General features: G+C 41.0%; 1 protein-coding gene across 1 annotated transcript in view; it reads left to right on the top strand.

Moving 5' to 3' along the window:
* Positions 1-2802: 2802 nt before the first annotated feature.
* LOC133044535 (cyclin-Y-like protein 1) overlaps positions 2803-16782 on the top strand; it is a 35359-nt gene continuing 21379 nt past the window's right edge. The window contains exons 1-3 of the mRNA XM_061125915.1: positions 2803-3184; positions 13840-13914; positions 15707-15741. Coding sequence (XP_060981898.1) covers positions 2959-3184; positions 13840-13914; positions 15707-15741 — 336 coding nt within the window. The 5' untranslated portion in view covers positions 2803-2958. The remainder of the gene's footprint in view (positions 3185-13839; positions 13915-15706; positions 15742-16782) is intronic.

Genomic DNA, 16782 nt, shown 5'->3' with positions numbered 1-16782 from the left:
CTATCAGAAATGTCTCTATTCTGACAGACCCAGAACAGGCATCTGTCACCCAGGTCCTGTTTCCTTCCTTGCTTTTCTCTCAATCCAAAGCTAATCTAAGTCTGCCCTGGAGGACATCCACTTCTGCCTTCTTGAGGACCTTGCTCTGTCAATTTTCCCATCTCCTCTAACCTCAAACTCCTTTTTTCTCCATCGGCTCATACCCTTTAACATATAAATATACTCACATTTTTTTTCCATCTTAAAAAATTATTAACTGCACATTTCCTTCTAATGACTGGCACATCTCTCTTCTCAGTCAAATGTTTGGGAAGAAAATCCTTGTCTCCACTTTATCACCTCCTATTTATTTCTTTTACTCACTGCTTGCCTTCCAGTTTGCACCCATCCTCAGTTACCCATGTACCACGGTCAGTGGTATTTGTAACTTTCCTGCCCTCTGGACAACACTGGACTCTGTTTAGGGAATTACAAATTAGAGCTTCTACTGGCCAGGTACTGTGCTAGGTGCTCTGTTCCAGAAAAGAGCAGATGTGATTTCTACCCTCATGGAACTCAGCTGATCAGCCATTTCTGATTAATACACAGGTCCCTTGATTTCCACTTCTCCCTTTGGCAGGTTTACTTAAATGCCATTTAAATTTCCCTATTTTTGAAGTTCCCTCTCTCCCTCCTTCATTCCTTTCCTTATTATACATGTCTTCTCGAGGCAATTACTTCTACACCCATGGCTTCAACTACTTTGTATGTACTCCAATGACAATTTTAATATTGTTCTCATTTAACAGTTTTAGTTTACATAGGACATGTCATTTACTAAAACCATAGATTCCAATTTGCTCCATGAAAAATATTATAGTCTTAACTGTCAGCACAGCGTTAGGGGATTTCCCCAACTACATTTTAAAATTGATTTAGTATGTGTTATTTTCACAAACATAAGATGGGATATCACAAAATGGACTTGGCCTACAGAAGTTTACATCTAACTTTCAACTGGAGAGCTCTAATTCCATGCTCTCATTAACAGAGCCCCAAATGATCTTCCTCCTCAAACCTCTTCCTCTTTCTGCACTATCTAGGAAAAAGTCACTGTGCTGTCCCTAGTTCCCTAAGTCAGAACCCTAGCAGCCATTTTTGCCTCTCTTTTTCCCCTCTTGCTCCGTATCTAGTCACCAAGTGACCTCAAATCCTTTCCCACCACACCAGTCTCTGCCACTGCCTTTAATTTAAACTCTCACTCCGCTCTTAGATGAATATAAAGTCTCTTCATTGCTCTTGTTTCTTCCATCAATCCTCCTTATTGTCCAGAGTGACCTCACTAGAAACCACCTGACTCTGACTCCTTAACGTCACGACATTCAAAGGCTTTCATGTTTCTGGGGGGAAAAAAAAATCAAGCTCTTTACCCCAGAACCTACTTTGGGGTTAGACAGATCTAGGTTTGAATTTCAGGTTCAAGTACTTGGCAGCAGTGTGAGTGACCTCAGACAACTGGACTTTCTAAGCCTTTGTTTTCTCATGTGCCTGACGGAGCTCATCGAGGGCAGGGCTATTGCAGGAACACAGTGCCTAGAAAGTGGGAGGGACTAACCAATGTTGAACGAAGGGAAAGAATTTTAAAATCCACTTCAAAAAATTGTTCTCCCTTAGAGAAAATCCTATGCCACTTCCAATCAAATTTGACTTCTACCTTTATTTTCTTATAATCCCAATAAGGTGCCTTTGCGGATCCAAACAATCGGAGACCAAATCCTGGCCATACCCCTGAGCAATCATACCCTGACCTTGGGAACATATCTTTACCATCACCTTCATTAAATCAAAACCGTGGTACTTCACTTTGCGACTCTTCAGTTTTGTATGAGAAAATCGTGCTTTATGCTTTATGTGACCGGTGAAAGTAGGGAAACCTGGAGACTCGTGCCGTGGAAGAGAGAAACAGCGAGAAAATCGAGTTGCTGAATCCCAGCGTTTCAGAGTTGGGAGGGAGGAGTTCGGTCCCTAATTTACCGATGAGGAAGCGGGGGGTGACGCGTCCTCGAGTCTCATTCAAGACACGGACACAGCTCTTTATTGAGGACCCGGGGCATTGCTATGGTTAAACTGAAGGCAGAAACTAACACTCTTTCGAAGTCAATTTGAGAGGAGCATTTAGTTACCAAAAACTGTCAACAACTCGGGTGTAACTAAGTTCGTTGAGGAATGCATCAAATGAGTCAGCTGTCAGACCCAGTGAAACCGAGTTGCTTAACGGAACTGACTCTTTACTAACAAGCCTTCTATAGGGTCCACTGACTCTCTAGCTTCGATTCACAAACTCCCGCAATGCTTCCCGAAGGACCGGAAAGCTCCGAGCGCCGCACGAGGAATGGAAACAGGAGTCCGGGGCGCGCCACTCGAGGGGCGGAGCAGTAGCGGGGCGGGGGCGGGGCATTGTGAGTCACGTGCCTGCTCTCTGAGGCGGGCGCTGGGAGGAAACTCTGTGTGTGATTGGTCCGTCGTAACCAGGTAACCGAAGGACGCGTTCCGGTTGGCAAGGGCCAGCCAGGCGAGCGGCCTTCAGTCGGGAGGCGGCGGCGGAAGGAGGAGGAGCTCCGGCCGCGCTCTCTCCCGGCAGTGGCTGTGCGTCTCAGCGCTTGTCGGGTCCCCACCCCTTTTAAATAAGCCGGGCTGGTCGCCGCCTTCACAGACTGGTTGACTCCGGGGAGGCGGCGGCGGCGAGACAGCGCGGGTGCGGCCGGGCCCGGAGCGAGACAGCGCGGGTGCGGCCGGGCCCGGCGGCGGGGCGGACAGGAGAGAGGCAGGCGAGGCCGCGTCTACATGTGCGGCGCAGCCCCGGCATAGCCCGGGTCTGCCGGTGCCCGCCGCGCCATTGTTGGGGGAGGGGGCGGCCTCTGAGCTTGGCGGAGTCCGGGGCCGAGCGGAGGCGACGGCGGCGAGGAGCGGAGGCGCCCCATGGGGAACACGCTGACCTGTTGCGTGTGCCCCAATGCCAGCCCCAAGTTGGGCCGGCGCGCGGGGCCGGCGGAGCCAGACTACGAGTCTGAGGTCTACGAGGCGGCGGCCGGAGACGCGGTGGCCGTAGCACCGGCGCCGGCTGCCGTGGAACCCACCGAGTTGGATTTCCGAGCGGGTGAAGGCCGCCACCTGCAGCACATCAGCGACCGGGAGATGCCCGAAGGTAAGGAAGCGGCCGGCGCCGTCTGCTCTCGGGCTTACCTCTGGCCTCCGCCGACCCCCAGGTCCCCCGGGAGGGAGCCGCCGCCTAGGGCTCCTTCCTGCCTGGAGTTGGCTCTCTCGGGGCTGGGCACCGGGGACGGAGGCTGGCCCTGCCTGGCGTCCCCACCCCTTATTCTTTCTCCGTCGCGTCCGGCCAGTCTTTCTCCCTCTTCTCTACCCGAACGCCCAATTCTTCCCCATTCCCTTTTCGCAACCCGACCCAAGACCCTCAAGTCTGTGGCTCCTGTTCGTGATTCTATTTAACATCTTGTGGGACTTTGTAAAGACTTTCTGATGTATTCTCTCTTTTCTCAATGAAAACTTAAATACTCCCAACTTCGGCGATATCCATCCCATCTTCCTATCCTTACCTATTCAGATGGTACCTAAGAGAAGGAACGAGGTAAGGATCTAGATACACTTCCACTCGTTAGGATAGTTGATACTCGGGACAATTAAGACAGATTTTAGGGTTTGTTATTTAAAATCAAAACTGATATCGACAGAGTTAGTGTGGCGTTAAGTAATATTCTGTCTAGAGTTGTCCTGATTGAAGCGACCTTATTCTAACTATAATTTGAAAACGATAAGAAAGAAAAAGGGTAGAGGGGGTCTTAAAATAACTGAACGGTGTGAAACGTTACTGCAACGGCTGCAGGGAATAGTTTTGTTGTTGTTGTTGTTACCCAAAGACGATCCCACGGAGCTCTGATTAAGATTCCCACTTTGACACAAAAATGTCTTCAGCTCCCCAGCTTTAACCAACTTCACTTGCATGTTGCCTCTTCTAAGGGAGGATTGGGGGTGGTTCCTGAGACTGTTGGTCAAAAGTTTCAAAGGAGAAAAAAGAAATTCAGACTTTAATTTGTAATACAAAGATTTGGCAGTTAAGATGGCAGATCCTGCAGGAAAGTTGTCTCCATGGCTACCTCTCCTTCCAACCCCCTCCTGCCAGTGGAATCCTATTCAACTTTTATAATGTTCAGGTAAAATTCTGAAGACGAAGTGGCTGGGGGTGGGGGAGGGTTGTCATGGAGAAGAGGAGAGAGAGGAGAGGAAATGTTTGATTTTTTTTTCCTCTAGAATTTTGAAACTGGACGGCTCTAGGTTTTAAAAAAAAAAGATTCTGGATGACACTGTGGCTCATTAATAAAGACTGTGTTCTTTAAAGTAGAAAACATTGTGCCGTGAAGATGTTAAAGCCCCACTGGCCCACTTGTTTCATTTAAATGCCAGAGAGTATTTCTTTATTTCATAGAGGAAATGTCTTATAGCTCTTCTATTTAAATTTTATTTGGGTTTACTTAATTTCTTTCAAAGTTAGAATAGGTAAGCCTGTGAACTCACCCATGTGATGGACATGGCTTTGTAAGTGGAAAGTACTCCCTTTTCAGAATAGTCAGATACTGTGAAAGAACAAATTATGTAAATTAATTGTAGCTTTAAAAACAAAGCTTGTGCATACCTGTGAAAACTGCTCAGCTTGTTGCTATAAGGTAAGCCTCTAAGTGATTTTAAAAAACAGTAGTAGGCTAGTGTAGGGAGACCAAAGTTGGACTTCTGTGTGATTCTTTTACGATTTACAACATATTTTCGGGTGTATTTCACCTGACCCTTCCATCTATAAATAAGGCATGTGAATATTCTCCCTGTGATGCCAATGAAGAAGCCAAGACTTAGAGCTCTGAAATAACTGTGTAACATAGCTACTGAACAGAAGAGACAAACTTGAGAGTGGTAGATACACCAAATTCAGTTGTTGGGTGCTTAAAAAAAAGTTTGGAATGCACTTTTTATTTTATAATTTATCCATAAGATAGGCCTAACTCAACTTCAGTTTGGTTATTTCCATTTGAGTTTATGGTTCACAACTCAGAAGCAACACATACCTCTCCATTCTGTGTCTGTACATTTATTACAATGGATAGGAATAAAAGAAGTCGTGAAATAGCCTCAATTTACCAGTCAGGTAAACATGTTGGTATATTTTAAAGAGTTTGTTCTGCTGACTCGAATTGAAGCCAAGAGTGCCCTGGACAGAGGGCCATTAGGAGAAACCGGTAAGCGGGCAGGTAAGGTACGAAGCATTTAGTGAGGGGCAGTGCTGAGTCGGGAACTAGAAAAAGAGAGTTCATGAGCACAGGATTTACCTTTTTATGTTTGACATGACTGTTAAAATTTTACTTAAATTTGTCTCTCTTTTTTGGCATTCCATAAAGTGATGAGAGAGACCTCAATTTCAGCATTTGCCTATTATTAAGTTTCCATAGATATGAGGTCAGAACACGAATGTAAAGTGCAAGCACATTGGAAGTTTGCTCTTAATGTTTTTATTTCAGACAATTTTATATCAGTTTCCCTGGAAACTGAGAAATACCTGCATTGATATAAAACATTTTGGCTTTTCTGTAATGAAGAATTATTTGGTTACTTAGACAAAACCAAACATAAATGATGCTGTGTGTTTTTCTTCGGAAACCTTTGAGAAGAACATGGTTTCTTCAAGCTGTTTCAGTTAACTCCTAAGAACCTAGTATAAATATCAGATAGACTCAAAAGAATTTTGTCGCTATCTTGCCTTTCACAGTGTATCCAATGTAGCTGATGTTCGTGTCAATAATAGAAAATAAGGTGCTGAGGTCCTGTTATCTGATTTTACTACTATGCATCAGCTTTTCAAACAGCCTTGATATTCTCCTCTCAGGAACTTTGCTCATTCTCTGGTGCAAGCTGCTCTCTCAAGTGGTTCCTTCCTTCCATCCTCCAAGGAGTGGGTAGGGAAGGAATTGACAACGTAATGGGGGAAAACCTCTGAGCAACAGGTTTTTCCTCCTTTCAGTAGCTATTATAAACACTTTTTTTTTTTTTTACTTTTTTGATAACAGTAAACATCTGAGGTAAAAGATTTGCAAAATACTAAAAAGTCATTCACTCATACTCAGAATATCCAGAATTTTCATTAATATTTTGGTGTTGGTTCTTCCTGAACCTTTTGTATACGAATAAACAGAATGTTGTGTTTATTGTATGAGATTGTTCTTTGTGTGCCACGTTGTAACTTTCTCTTGTAAAGTGAAGACGGGAAGCTCCTGGAACCGTGCTGACACCTGAAGCGTGCTCCAGGATGTATTTCCACGCAGCTGCATGTAGCTGTGCAGTCTGCTTTTTACCACCTGTTTAATGGTTGGAGCATCATTCATTTACCCACCCTTTATGATTGTCTTTTATAATCTCATCATATTGCTTTAATCTGGGCACAGACATAAAAAGTGATGTATCGTACTTCCCTGTAGAATTCTGGTCTTATGGCTTTGTCTTACGACTTAATTAAATTCATAGGGTGAGTCATTTTGTAGTTAAGGTATTTTAACATTAAGTGTTCTTTCCCCAAATTAAAGTTACCATTGATTTTTCACTGAACAGTAGATTTCCTCTCTCAGGTTTTTGTGGGTCTTGGTAACCTGTCGGTGTCTTTGAGTCTGAGTAACTAAACTACCACTCGAAGAGATCTGAAATTAATGCTGGTCTTGGGTGACAGACACATCAAAGGACAGCATTAGAAGAAATCTTAGATGATGAAGGAAAATTGGGAGAAGCATAAATGATTTGGGGGTACACTGAAATGGATGATTATTGGGCACCATTTAGGGGCAGGACAAACAGAGGTTATACTGACAAAACCCAAACCCTAACTCTGGTCTTTACTTCCTAGAGGTACCTGGGGCTTGTTGACACAGGAATAATGTCAAGTAGCGAGACACTGAGAAGAAAGAAAATGATGGTCATGGACTGGGGAGGGAGCAGTGTTACTGGGGGTGGTCTCCTTAAATGACAGTGAGCATCCTAGGAGTGAGGGGGAGCCGTGTGAGGTCCTCAGAAGGAAATATGCTCGGTGTAGGCAGAGGACAGAAAGAGGGTGGCTGCAGCTGAGTGAAAGAATGCCAGGAGGAATATCAGGGGGTTAAGGCCTTGTGTCTAGTAGACCTTGACAAGAAAAAATACGGATTTTAGTCTAATTGTAATGGGAAACCATTGAAAGGTTATATGCAAGGGAATGGTGATAATTCTTAAAGAAGGCGAAGGAGACGTGGGGAGAGGGGAGGGAGATCAGACGAGCTACTCTAACGTGGGCAGGGGCAGAATGAAGCAGGGAGACAAGCTAGGAGGCTGGTGTAGTCACTCAGCTGAGAGCCAACAGTGGTTTGAACAAAAAAGCAACATTAATAAGGGCCTAAAACAGGCTGACTTGAAGAAACTGAGTGAATCTAAAAGTAGGCTAACAACAATATGAATGGGATAAGTCACAGAAAAAGAAATGCAGATGGCTTTTAAGCATATCCTCACACACAAGAGAAATGAAAATACAACGACTGTAGCTTGGGTTGGGAGAAAATTCAGAAACTTGGCACTGCGTTCTTTGGTGATACTGAAGAAAGTTCCATTCATATATTGCTGGTAAAAATGGGAAATTGGTCAACCCTTGAAGGGGAAGTTTGCACAGTCTCACTTAATCCAGAGATTCTACTAAAGGAATTTATTCTGAAGGTATAGGCTGCATATGTTGCATTATCTTCAGTAGCAAAATACTGGAAATAATTCAGATGTCCAGTAAGGGACTGGTAAACTAGCACATCCAGACACTGAAGAATTAGGGAGCTGTGAAGGAGCTCTCTCCACTGTTAATGACTTCATCTCCAGGGGATGTTAACCTGAAAAAAAATGGGGAGAAAATATACACTAATCTCCATGACAGAAGCAGGAGAAATGATATGTATTTGCTTATTAAAGAAGAAAAAGGAAGAACACTAGGAGAAATGCTTGCCCTTGGGTACTCTTATCCTCTTTCCTTTAGTGGGTGGCCTGACTCAATGACATGAGTTTGCACAAACAGAATCGTGTAGGACTGGGAAGCCTAGCGTGCTGCAGTCCATGGAGTTGCAAAGTCAGACACAACTTAGTGACTGAACAACAACAAAGCACTATTTATTTAAGATGTTATTTGGCTGAGGGTGATAAGTGGACATCAATTTTCCTATGAAATGCTAAATGTTCACTTTTGGCTTTTGAGTTAATTTGTGAAAGCTGTGATGTGTCATTTATTATGCTTTATATAGTATATCCCCTCATGGATTGCAGCCTTGTCATGGTGAAGGGGCTTGTGTAACTCAGTGAAGCTATAGTGTATGGATTGCTCTTGAATTTCATTTGATTCTTATCATGTTCTGAGTTAGGCAGTGTAGGGATTCTTCTCTGAGGTATAGAATTGTCCAAGGTTTTACTCATTTTTAAAACCTTGATAGATCAGGACTGTAAATTCCATATACATGACATATAGGGATAAAATTTATTGATGTCATTTTGTGCTCTGCTTTGAAATACTACCTTTTTTCTCGCCCCTTTTAGAAAAATTGTTTATTTTTAGGGTATTAAAGTAATAAAACTTGAAGAGTTAAAACAGTAACATTGTATGATGTGAAATGAAATCACCGTAGCTTGCAACCCAGAAAGGTTCTTAAAAGTCCAAGAAGCCCGAGCTAAGTACTCTTTAGAAATACATTAAGCCAGGTATACTTACCTGTATATCATCTCTTGGTCATCATTACAGCACTTGATTGAGGATTAAGGTAAAGCAGGACTGAGAACCAAGTTAGAGGCAAGTTGAGAAGCAGTTTGGAAGCCAGGTTGGTCAGAAACTGGGGAAGCAGGTCAGTTGAGGGGGTTGCAGGAGCATGCTGTGTGCCCTCTGGTGAGACAGCCCAGGTCAGCATCTGCTGGCAAGAACCGCTTGGCTAGGGTGTAAAGTGTGGACTCAGATGAAATCACCGGATGACTGTAAGACATGAAATGTGTTGTTAGCCGTAAAACTAATATACTGTACTACTAGGGGTGATAGGGCAGTTCAGTAAATGGAGTAAACCTTTAAGTAAACTGGAGCCCAGAAGTTGGCCCAGAAAATGCTGACAGTCCTGTTTAATTGCAATATATTAAGGTGAAGAAGAACTAAAGAGCCTCTTGATGCAGGTGAAAGTGAAAGAGGAGAGTGAAAAAGTTGGCTTAAAGCTCAACATTCAGAAAACTAAGATCATTGCATACAGTCCCATCACTTCATGGCAAATAGATGTGGAAACAGTGGCTGACTTTATTTTTCTGGACTCCAAAATCACTGCGGATGGTGATTGCAGCCATGAAATTAAAAGACGCTTGCTCCTTAGAAGAAAAGTTATGACCAACCTAGACAGCATACTAAAAAGCAGAGACATTACTTTGCCAACAAAGGTCCATCTAGTCAAGGCCGTGGTTTTTCAGTGGTCATGTATGGATGTGAGAGTTGGACTATACAGAAAGCTGAGCGCCAAAGAATTGATGCTTTTGAACTGTGGTGTTGGAGAAGACTCCTGAGAGTCCCTTGAACTGCAAGGAGATCCAACCAGTCCATCCTAAAGGAGATGAGTCCTGGATGTTCATTGGAAGGACTGATGTTGAAGGTGAAACTCCAATACTCTGGCCACCTGATGCAGAGAGCTGACTCATTTGAAAAGACCCTGATGCTGGGAAAGATTGAGGGCAGGCAGAGAAGGGGACGACAGAGGATGAGATGGTTGGATGGAATCATCGGCACAATGGACATGGGTTTGGGTGGACTCCGGGAGTTGGTGATGGACAGGGAGGCCTGGCATGCTGCAATTCATGGGGTCGCAAAGAGTCGGACTCGACTGAACTGAACTGAACTGAAGTCAGTATGTTGGCATTAGTCTCCTCCTGTCAGATGATTTCTTGGTCACTACCCTCTCTCTGATATTTTGACAGGGAAAAATAATTTATTGACAGTTTGACGGCATAATTTTAACACTTTTAGGCTTCAGTAATGCATCTTGTTTGTCCTAAGTTGCCTTTATTTTCATATTTTTAACATCTGCAATTGAGATGGATCTCATGATTGATAGAATGTTAGGTTGGAGGAAAAGTAATGTTCAGTGACCTGGTATTTTGCAGGTTTCCTCCTGGGAGTGTTTATATTAAGACCCGAACTTAAATTTTTTTAGTCATCCTTTTTCCACATAAGTCTATCATGCTGTCAAATAAGTTGCAATTTAAATTGGTAATATAAAAGTGATGGGTCTTAAAATATAACTTTAATGATAACCCCTAATCATAAGCTCAAGAATATTTCTCCTGGGTTAAAACATTCTTAAAGATTTCTAGAGAAGTAATTTTAGGAAGAATTCACATATAAGATGCACAGTAATTTCTCAAAATACCTCTAACATTACTGTGTGTGCTTGTGGGAGAGGGGATGAGGGGAAGTGTGGGTGGTAATGCTTTGCTTCAGAGTTGACAGTCTTACCTTTGTGACAGTGAAGATTACGGTAGATTTTTTTCATCGTCTCCTTAGACTCTTGGCGAAACAGTTAATGGAGTGTGCAGAAATATTGTGTGTATGTATGAGTTTACTGTCTAATGGCTTACCTGTCAAGTCTATTATAAAATAGTGATGTAGTTTTCACTGGCAAAAAGTGCAAGTTGTATAGAAAATTGTTATATAGGCTGTAAACAGAAGATTAATATTTTCTGAAAACCTCATGCAAATTGACAGCAGTAAGGCCCTGGTATGTTTAGTATGTATGAATGATAGGCAGCTCACCAAAGTGGAAATGATGCTGATAATTATGGGAAAGTAGTAAAATCTGTGTAATCGAAAGAAATACAGATTAGATCTACAGTGCTGTTCCTTATTTATATTAGTAGGACTTCCCCCCCGCCTCTCAACTGTACAGAGCAGGGGTCGGAACTAAAACTGTCATGATTGGTAATATTATACATTAATGTGGCCCCACCTTCTTCAGGAAGCAGTTTAGCACTGTACCTTGAGCCATGAAAATGATCTAACCTTTTGGCTTAGACATCCCACTTTTGAAGATCTTTGCTAAGGAGATAAATCCATTATTTATTTAAAAAGCTGTATAACAATAGATGAAAAGTTTCCTCATCAAAGAATAGAACGTTGTAAGTACCTAAACCCCAGCAATAGGGGATTGGCTAAGTCCAGCACAGGAATAATGCTTGATGGGCTGTTGTGTATTCATTAAACAGTAAATATGCAACAGTCAGATGTAGAAGGGTTGTTAATAACAAGAAGACATAAATTATACACTAATTAGAGCTTTTTCTAATGTATAAGGAAAACAACTAAAAGTAAGGGTTGTAAGTCTGTGGGTTAATTTTTAAATAGGGTCATTTTGGCTCATGCAAATTTTTGTTCATGACATTTGTTAAAGGAATGAGCAAGTGACTTTTACCTTTCCCCACCTTCATTGTGATCATCAGTACTGCTGGTTAACCAGGTCTCTTTCAGTTGCAAGTTTGAGAAAATGTCTCAGAATAGCTTAAATTAAAAATATATATATATTGACTTTTATATAACTGGAGTTGAATGAGTAAATTAAGCAGTACTTGACCCAGGAGTTCAATGACCTCACAGCCTATCTCAGTTCTGCTGTCCTCTATTGATCTCTCCTGAAAAGCCTTTCCCCTCATGATGGCAAGAGGAGTGTCCAGCAGCCCCAGACTAGCTAAGGGTCCTAGGGCACCGCTCTGCCTTCTTCTGCTTCTTGGGAAGTTCCAGGAAAGCTGTGATCTATCAGTCAGTTCTGGGTCATGTGCCCACCCTTGAAACCTCTAGGGTAGGGTAGGGGGAGTGCCAGCTCTTTTCTGATCACTTGGGCAAGTTTACTGTTTTCCTGCATGTTGTCATTTCTTTTATCCCAGCCTTCTTGCTTTCTGTATATAGATCCGTAGTAGCACATCATAGCATACCTGTAACACACCCTGCTTTGGCAGGGTGTGTGTGTGTGTGTTAAAGCTTGCTTCTCTTTGATCCCGACACTTATTTTTCCTGGACTTCCATTGACTCTTGTTAAATTTTACCATTCCATATGGCTACTTTGCAAGCATTTCTGCTTATTTTTTAGATTCCAGTGTAGTCTGTTTACTTTCTGGTACAGTTAAGTAGTCATGAATCCTTTCAGAAGCCTTAGGTCGAAAGTCTGTGCCTGTCAACTTTGTGTATAGCTGAAATAATTTATTTTCCCAGTGTCCCACTTTTCAAATATGTAGGGGGAAAAAACTTTAAAATAATTTTATGGGTCTTTTACATAAAACTGTTGAGTAGAATATTTTCTCCAAAAACAGCTTAATAAACTCCGAATGCAGTGAAGGAATTTTCACGAAGAACAAAGCAGTCGGTTTAGCTATGTAAATTTCTAGTGCTGGCAGTAACAATTAAATTCCCATTAAACCAGGAAGTCCCAAATTACTGTTCATGCAAAATTCTTTGGGGAAGAAAAGGATTCTAGGTAGATAACATTTGTGAAATGCTGGGTCAGACAGAATTCACTGTGGGACTGGTTAGTTTTTATTTATTTATTTTTTCATTTATTTTTATTAGTTGGAGGCTAATTACTTTACAATATTGTAGTAGTTTTTGCCATACGGGATGGGGAACACATGGTTAGTTTTTAATATATCAATTGTATATATTCTTTTGATTCTCAGCGATAATGTGTAAATCACGTTGACCACCAAAGTCCCCTTTAAAAATAGGCCAATTATTATATGGTTTGGGAAATGCTGCCTTAACTGTTGCTCTTTAAAAATCTTGGTCCAGTTTCTTAAAAGATTGTTTAATTGGTTTGAGGTGGACTTCACTAAGTAACTGCCCATAGGGCTTTTACGTTTGTTTTAAACAACAACCTTACTGTCCAGCATGGCAGCTTGTGCTTGCTTGATATTTCTGCCTAAATAGAAGACTGTCCCACCTTGGTGCAAGGTGAACTGCCAGCAGACCCACCTTTTTTATGTAGGTATGGGCAAAATTTTTTTCAAGCAGCCCTTTGATGTGCTCCAGGAAGTACTCTTACTGAAGCCCTCTATTAATCATGCAGCATGAAAGGAAGAAGTGAGAGTTTAGCTTTGGAAATAGAGGGCAAAGTTAAAACTCACTATCCTGGAAGTGTTCCTATGGATCAGAACATTGAACTCTTATATAATCCTCTTAAATCTGCCATGATGAATAGCCCCTAGATAAACGGCAGCCAACTAAATGAGTTCGTTTGTTGAGTGTAGTTGGAATTAGCCATTAGATTGTCTGAAGAACGTTTGCCAAAAGCAGCTCATTTGGTTATAGCATATTTGATTGATTGAGCTGGTATCTGATAGTAATTGACTACAGCATAACTTGCTTCTTGAGACTTCCTGAAATGTGCTAGTAATATCAGCTTAAAGAGAGGTGACTGAATTTTTAATCAATACGTAGGAGGGGAATCACATACATGATTCGCCTAAAAGTGGCATAGATTAGGTGCAAGTTAAAAAAAAAAAAAAAAGCCTAAGACATAGCCCTGGTTTTATTCCACATATATGGAGACTTTCTACAATTTTTCTGTTTCCCAATAGAATTTTTGTATTGTTGCCTTTACTACAGTTTCCTTCTTGTCATTACTAAATGCTCTTCTTAAGACTATTAAACTTGATTAAAATCAGCGTGTAGCTGTTTTAAAAGTCATGTCTTTTTCTACTCAACTAAATTGTCACACCTTTTTCTCTCTTTTTCCTGTGCAGACTTAGCTTTGGAATCAAACCCTTCTGACCACCCAAGGGCAAGCACAATTTTCCTGAGCAAATCTCAAACGGACGGTAAGACAGTGTTTTCCCCCACTAAGAAAAAGATTGAAAACTGTTTTTGTTTTGTGTATTATAGGAAGATACAGAAAAGCACTTAGAATGGTTTAAATATTTTTTTTTATATGTGATAATATTTTAATATGTGATGTTTTGTTTTAATATGTGATGATACATTTTTCATTTAGGTGTCACTGTTTTAATGAGGAGAAACACCTAGACCATCTGTTTATACACTTTGCTATTTCTTTATCAGCAGTCAGCTTGCCACATGATTTAGTTGTGGTCTGTTTTTCCATGCTACTTTGTCCTTTTCCTTTTGCTCCAAGAGCACATGAGTTAAAGATGAATGACACGGTTTAGGTCACAGTTAGGTTTGCATAATCAGTTGTTATGTACGGGAGTCGAGGCTTGTGATTTCGGCACCATTTTACACAGTGCTCAACCGGGTGAACCTCTCTCACATCCAGATTCATGTGAATTTTTAAGTTCTTTTAAAAGTTCTTATAAGAACTTTTAGCTCTTCAAAGTTCTTTCATCCTGATGTAGTGCTGGGTCAGGGTAATCAGACCAATGTGCCTGCCATATGGGATTTTCCAGAAGGTTATCCTCAGTATGGGAAACCTTGTGTAAATTTCCAGTGTCCTGCTTGTTTTAAGATGAGAATCAGAAGTTTTTGCACTCCTGCTTGTCTTCCTTAATATATGTTAAATCCTAGTTTATTTGCTAAAAAGCCATATATGATCAGGTTTTTCGGTTGTTTATGAGAGCAGGAATACCAGAAGTGAACGTTCTATAATATTTGAAGTAATGCAGCACAGTAAAAAATAGAGGGTTCTTTTCCTCTTTTATTTTCATTAGATTACTGATTTTTATCCAAGGGTCTGTCTCAGGAACAGCCAGACAGAAGAGGGCCAGGCATGGGGGCAGGGCCCAGAGTGTACCACATGTTCTCCAACCTGGGAGCTCCTGGGATTTCTAGTTTGCATTTTCTTAAAGTGTGTGTACTTTGCCTTGAGGCAATTATTTTTAGTTAGGATTACTGTATTTCTCAGTCTTTTCCAGACTCATGAGCTGCTCACACTGTAGAGAGACGGTGGAGAGAGTAAAAGAAACACTGTCCCATGCCCCTGTCTCTCCTCAGTCTAAAGGAATTCGTGCTTGTGATGCCATGGGAAAGTGTTTGGCCTAAGACCCTCTTTGAGCTTATATTCTTCTGGCCTTTGTTGGAGCAAAACAGTTCTATGTGCTGTCGATGTATGTTCAGTGAGGTCAGCACGTATGTTAAAATTTATAGATTACTTTCCAGTGTGTAAAGAACCTGTATTTTTTAAGTTGGGTGTTTGAGTAGGTGACCAATAAGTGGTTCAGGATGCTTCCAGAGACACGGGTGCTTGACCAGAAACTGGAACTTAGAGTTGTCATCTGTTAATCCTGGTGACGAAAGTACATGTAGAACTAGAAAATACTACATACTGTGCAGCTGGTAAATTTTTTTATTAGCTAAATATCTCACCTGGCCTAATTTACTTTGTCCTTTTCTTTTGTAAATGGAGAGTCTTTGATTTGTACCTAATACAGAGTATCTGTTAGTATTAGTCAAATAGTAAAACTAAGTTTTTAGATATTATTTATAGGATTCATTTTGCTGGGTGGTTTAAATTATATATTTTGTTGGAAATTACTTTAAAAAACAGAATGAAATTTTAACTCGTTGTGTATATTGGTAATCCATCAGATAATTAGTGACTTATTTTTCTATGGTAGTTTTATCAGAATTCATCAGTTAATTTTTTTTTATTCTTAGTGCGAGAAAAGAGGAAGAGCAACCATTTAAACCATGTAAGTAAATAGTTGAAAAGTTAAGAAATCAATAGTTTGATTAATTAAAAGCATGTCTGCCATGATTCCTAAAAAGTATGATGGATCCAATACTGTTAGCATTAACCTCTTATTTATAAAATTTCTGAATCTCTAGTTCCTAATTATCAAGTATATTCAGAAAGGTTTTTGACTTAGTAGTACCCTTTTCTTTTTTTAAGGGTCCTGACATTTAAGTTAAATTTCAATAATATGGTTATAGCATAAAGATCTACCTTAAATTCTTTTGCCTTAAATTTTTTATCTTAGTTTTTAACCAAAGTAATAAGAGTGTAATAGGTAATTTAATTTTTAGCACCGTCCATTGACTTCTTGGCACAACAGGTGAAAGCTTAACTTTCTCGTCCACCGTGATTTTATTTCCCTCCTTCTGTTCCCTTACATGCATCAGTTTTTATTAAATCGGAATCCCTGTTTACATTATTATGACTAAGCAAGTGTTGTTCATTGCTGAGCCATGTAGTTCTCTGTGCCACCTCCTTACGCACCTTTCATTCTTTTTCTTCAATATTAATGAAATCTGAGCACTTCCACACTTCTCAGGATAATCCAATTCTGCTTTTTCTAGCAAACATGATCTCACACAGCCCAACATAGTTGAGTAGCTCCCTGGCCAGTCTCCCTGTTTTCACATTCTTCATTTTTTTTCTGTGGAATTAATTTCCTGACTATATTCACTTGCCTGTTTTCTAACAGCTATTTTTTCCCCCAAATGTTGTAACATTTGTCACATGCCTGTCAAAAATATTTACCATCCACAAAACCACATCTGTTCCATTTCTTCTTGGAGACACTCTTCGCCAACCTTTTGTCTTCCTACCCCCTACATACTAATGATTCCTGGACTGGCTCTGTGCCTGTTTTCCTGGGATATCTGTGTGAAGTCACCTGGGATCTCACATCACTGCTCTCTCGTGTTGGATCCCGTATGTCCTAGATTCTGTTTCCCTCTGTCCTGTTTTACTGGAGCACATTTTCCTGGAAAAAGGCACATGAGCAAAA

The sequence above is a fragment of the Dama dama genome, chromosome 23 (genome assembly GCF_033118175.1).
Source record: "Dama dama isolate Ldn47 chromosome 23, ASM3311817v1, whole genome shotgun sequence".
NCBI lineage: Eukaryota > Metazoa > Chordata > Mammalia > Artiodactyla > Cervidae > Dama > Dama dama.
This window is presented reverse-complemented; position numbering and strand designations above follow the sequence as displayed.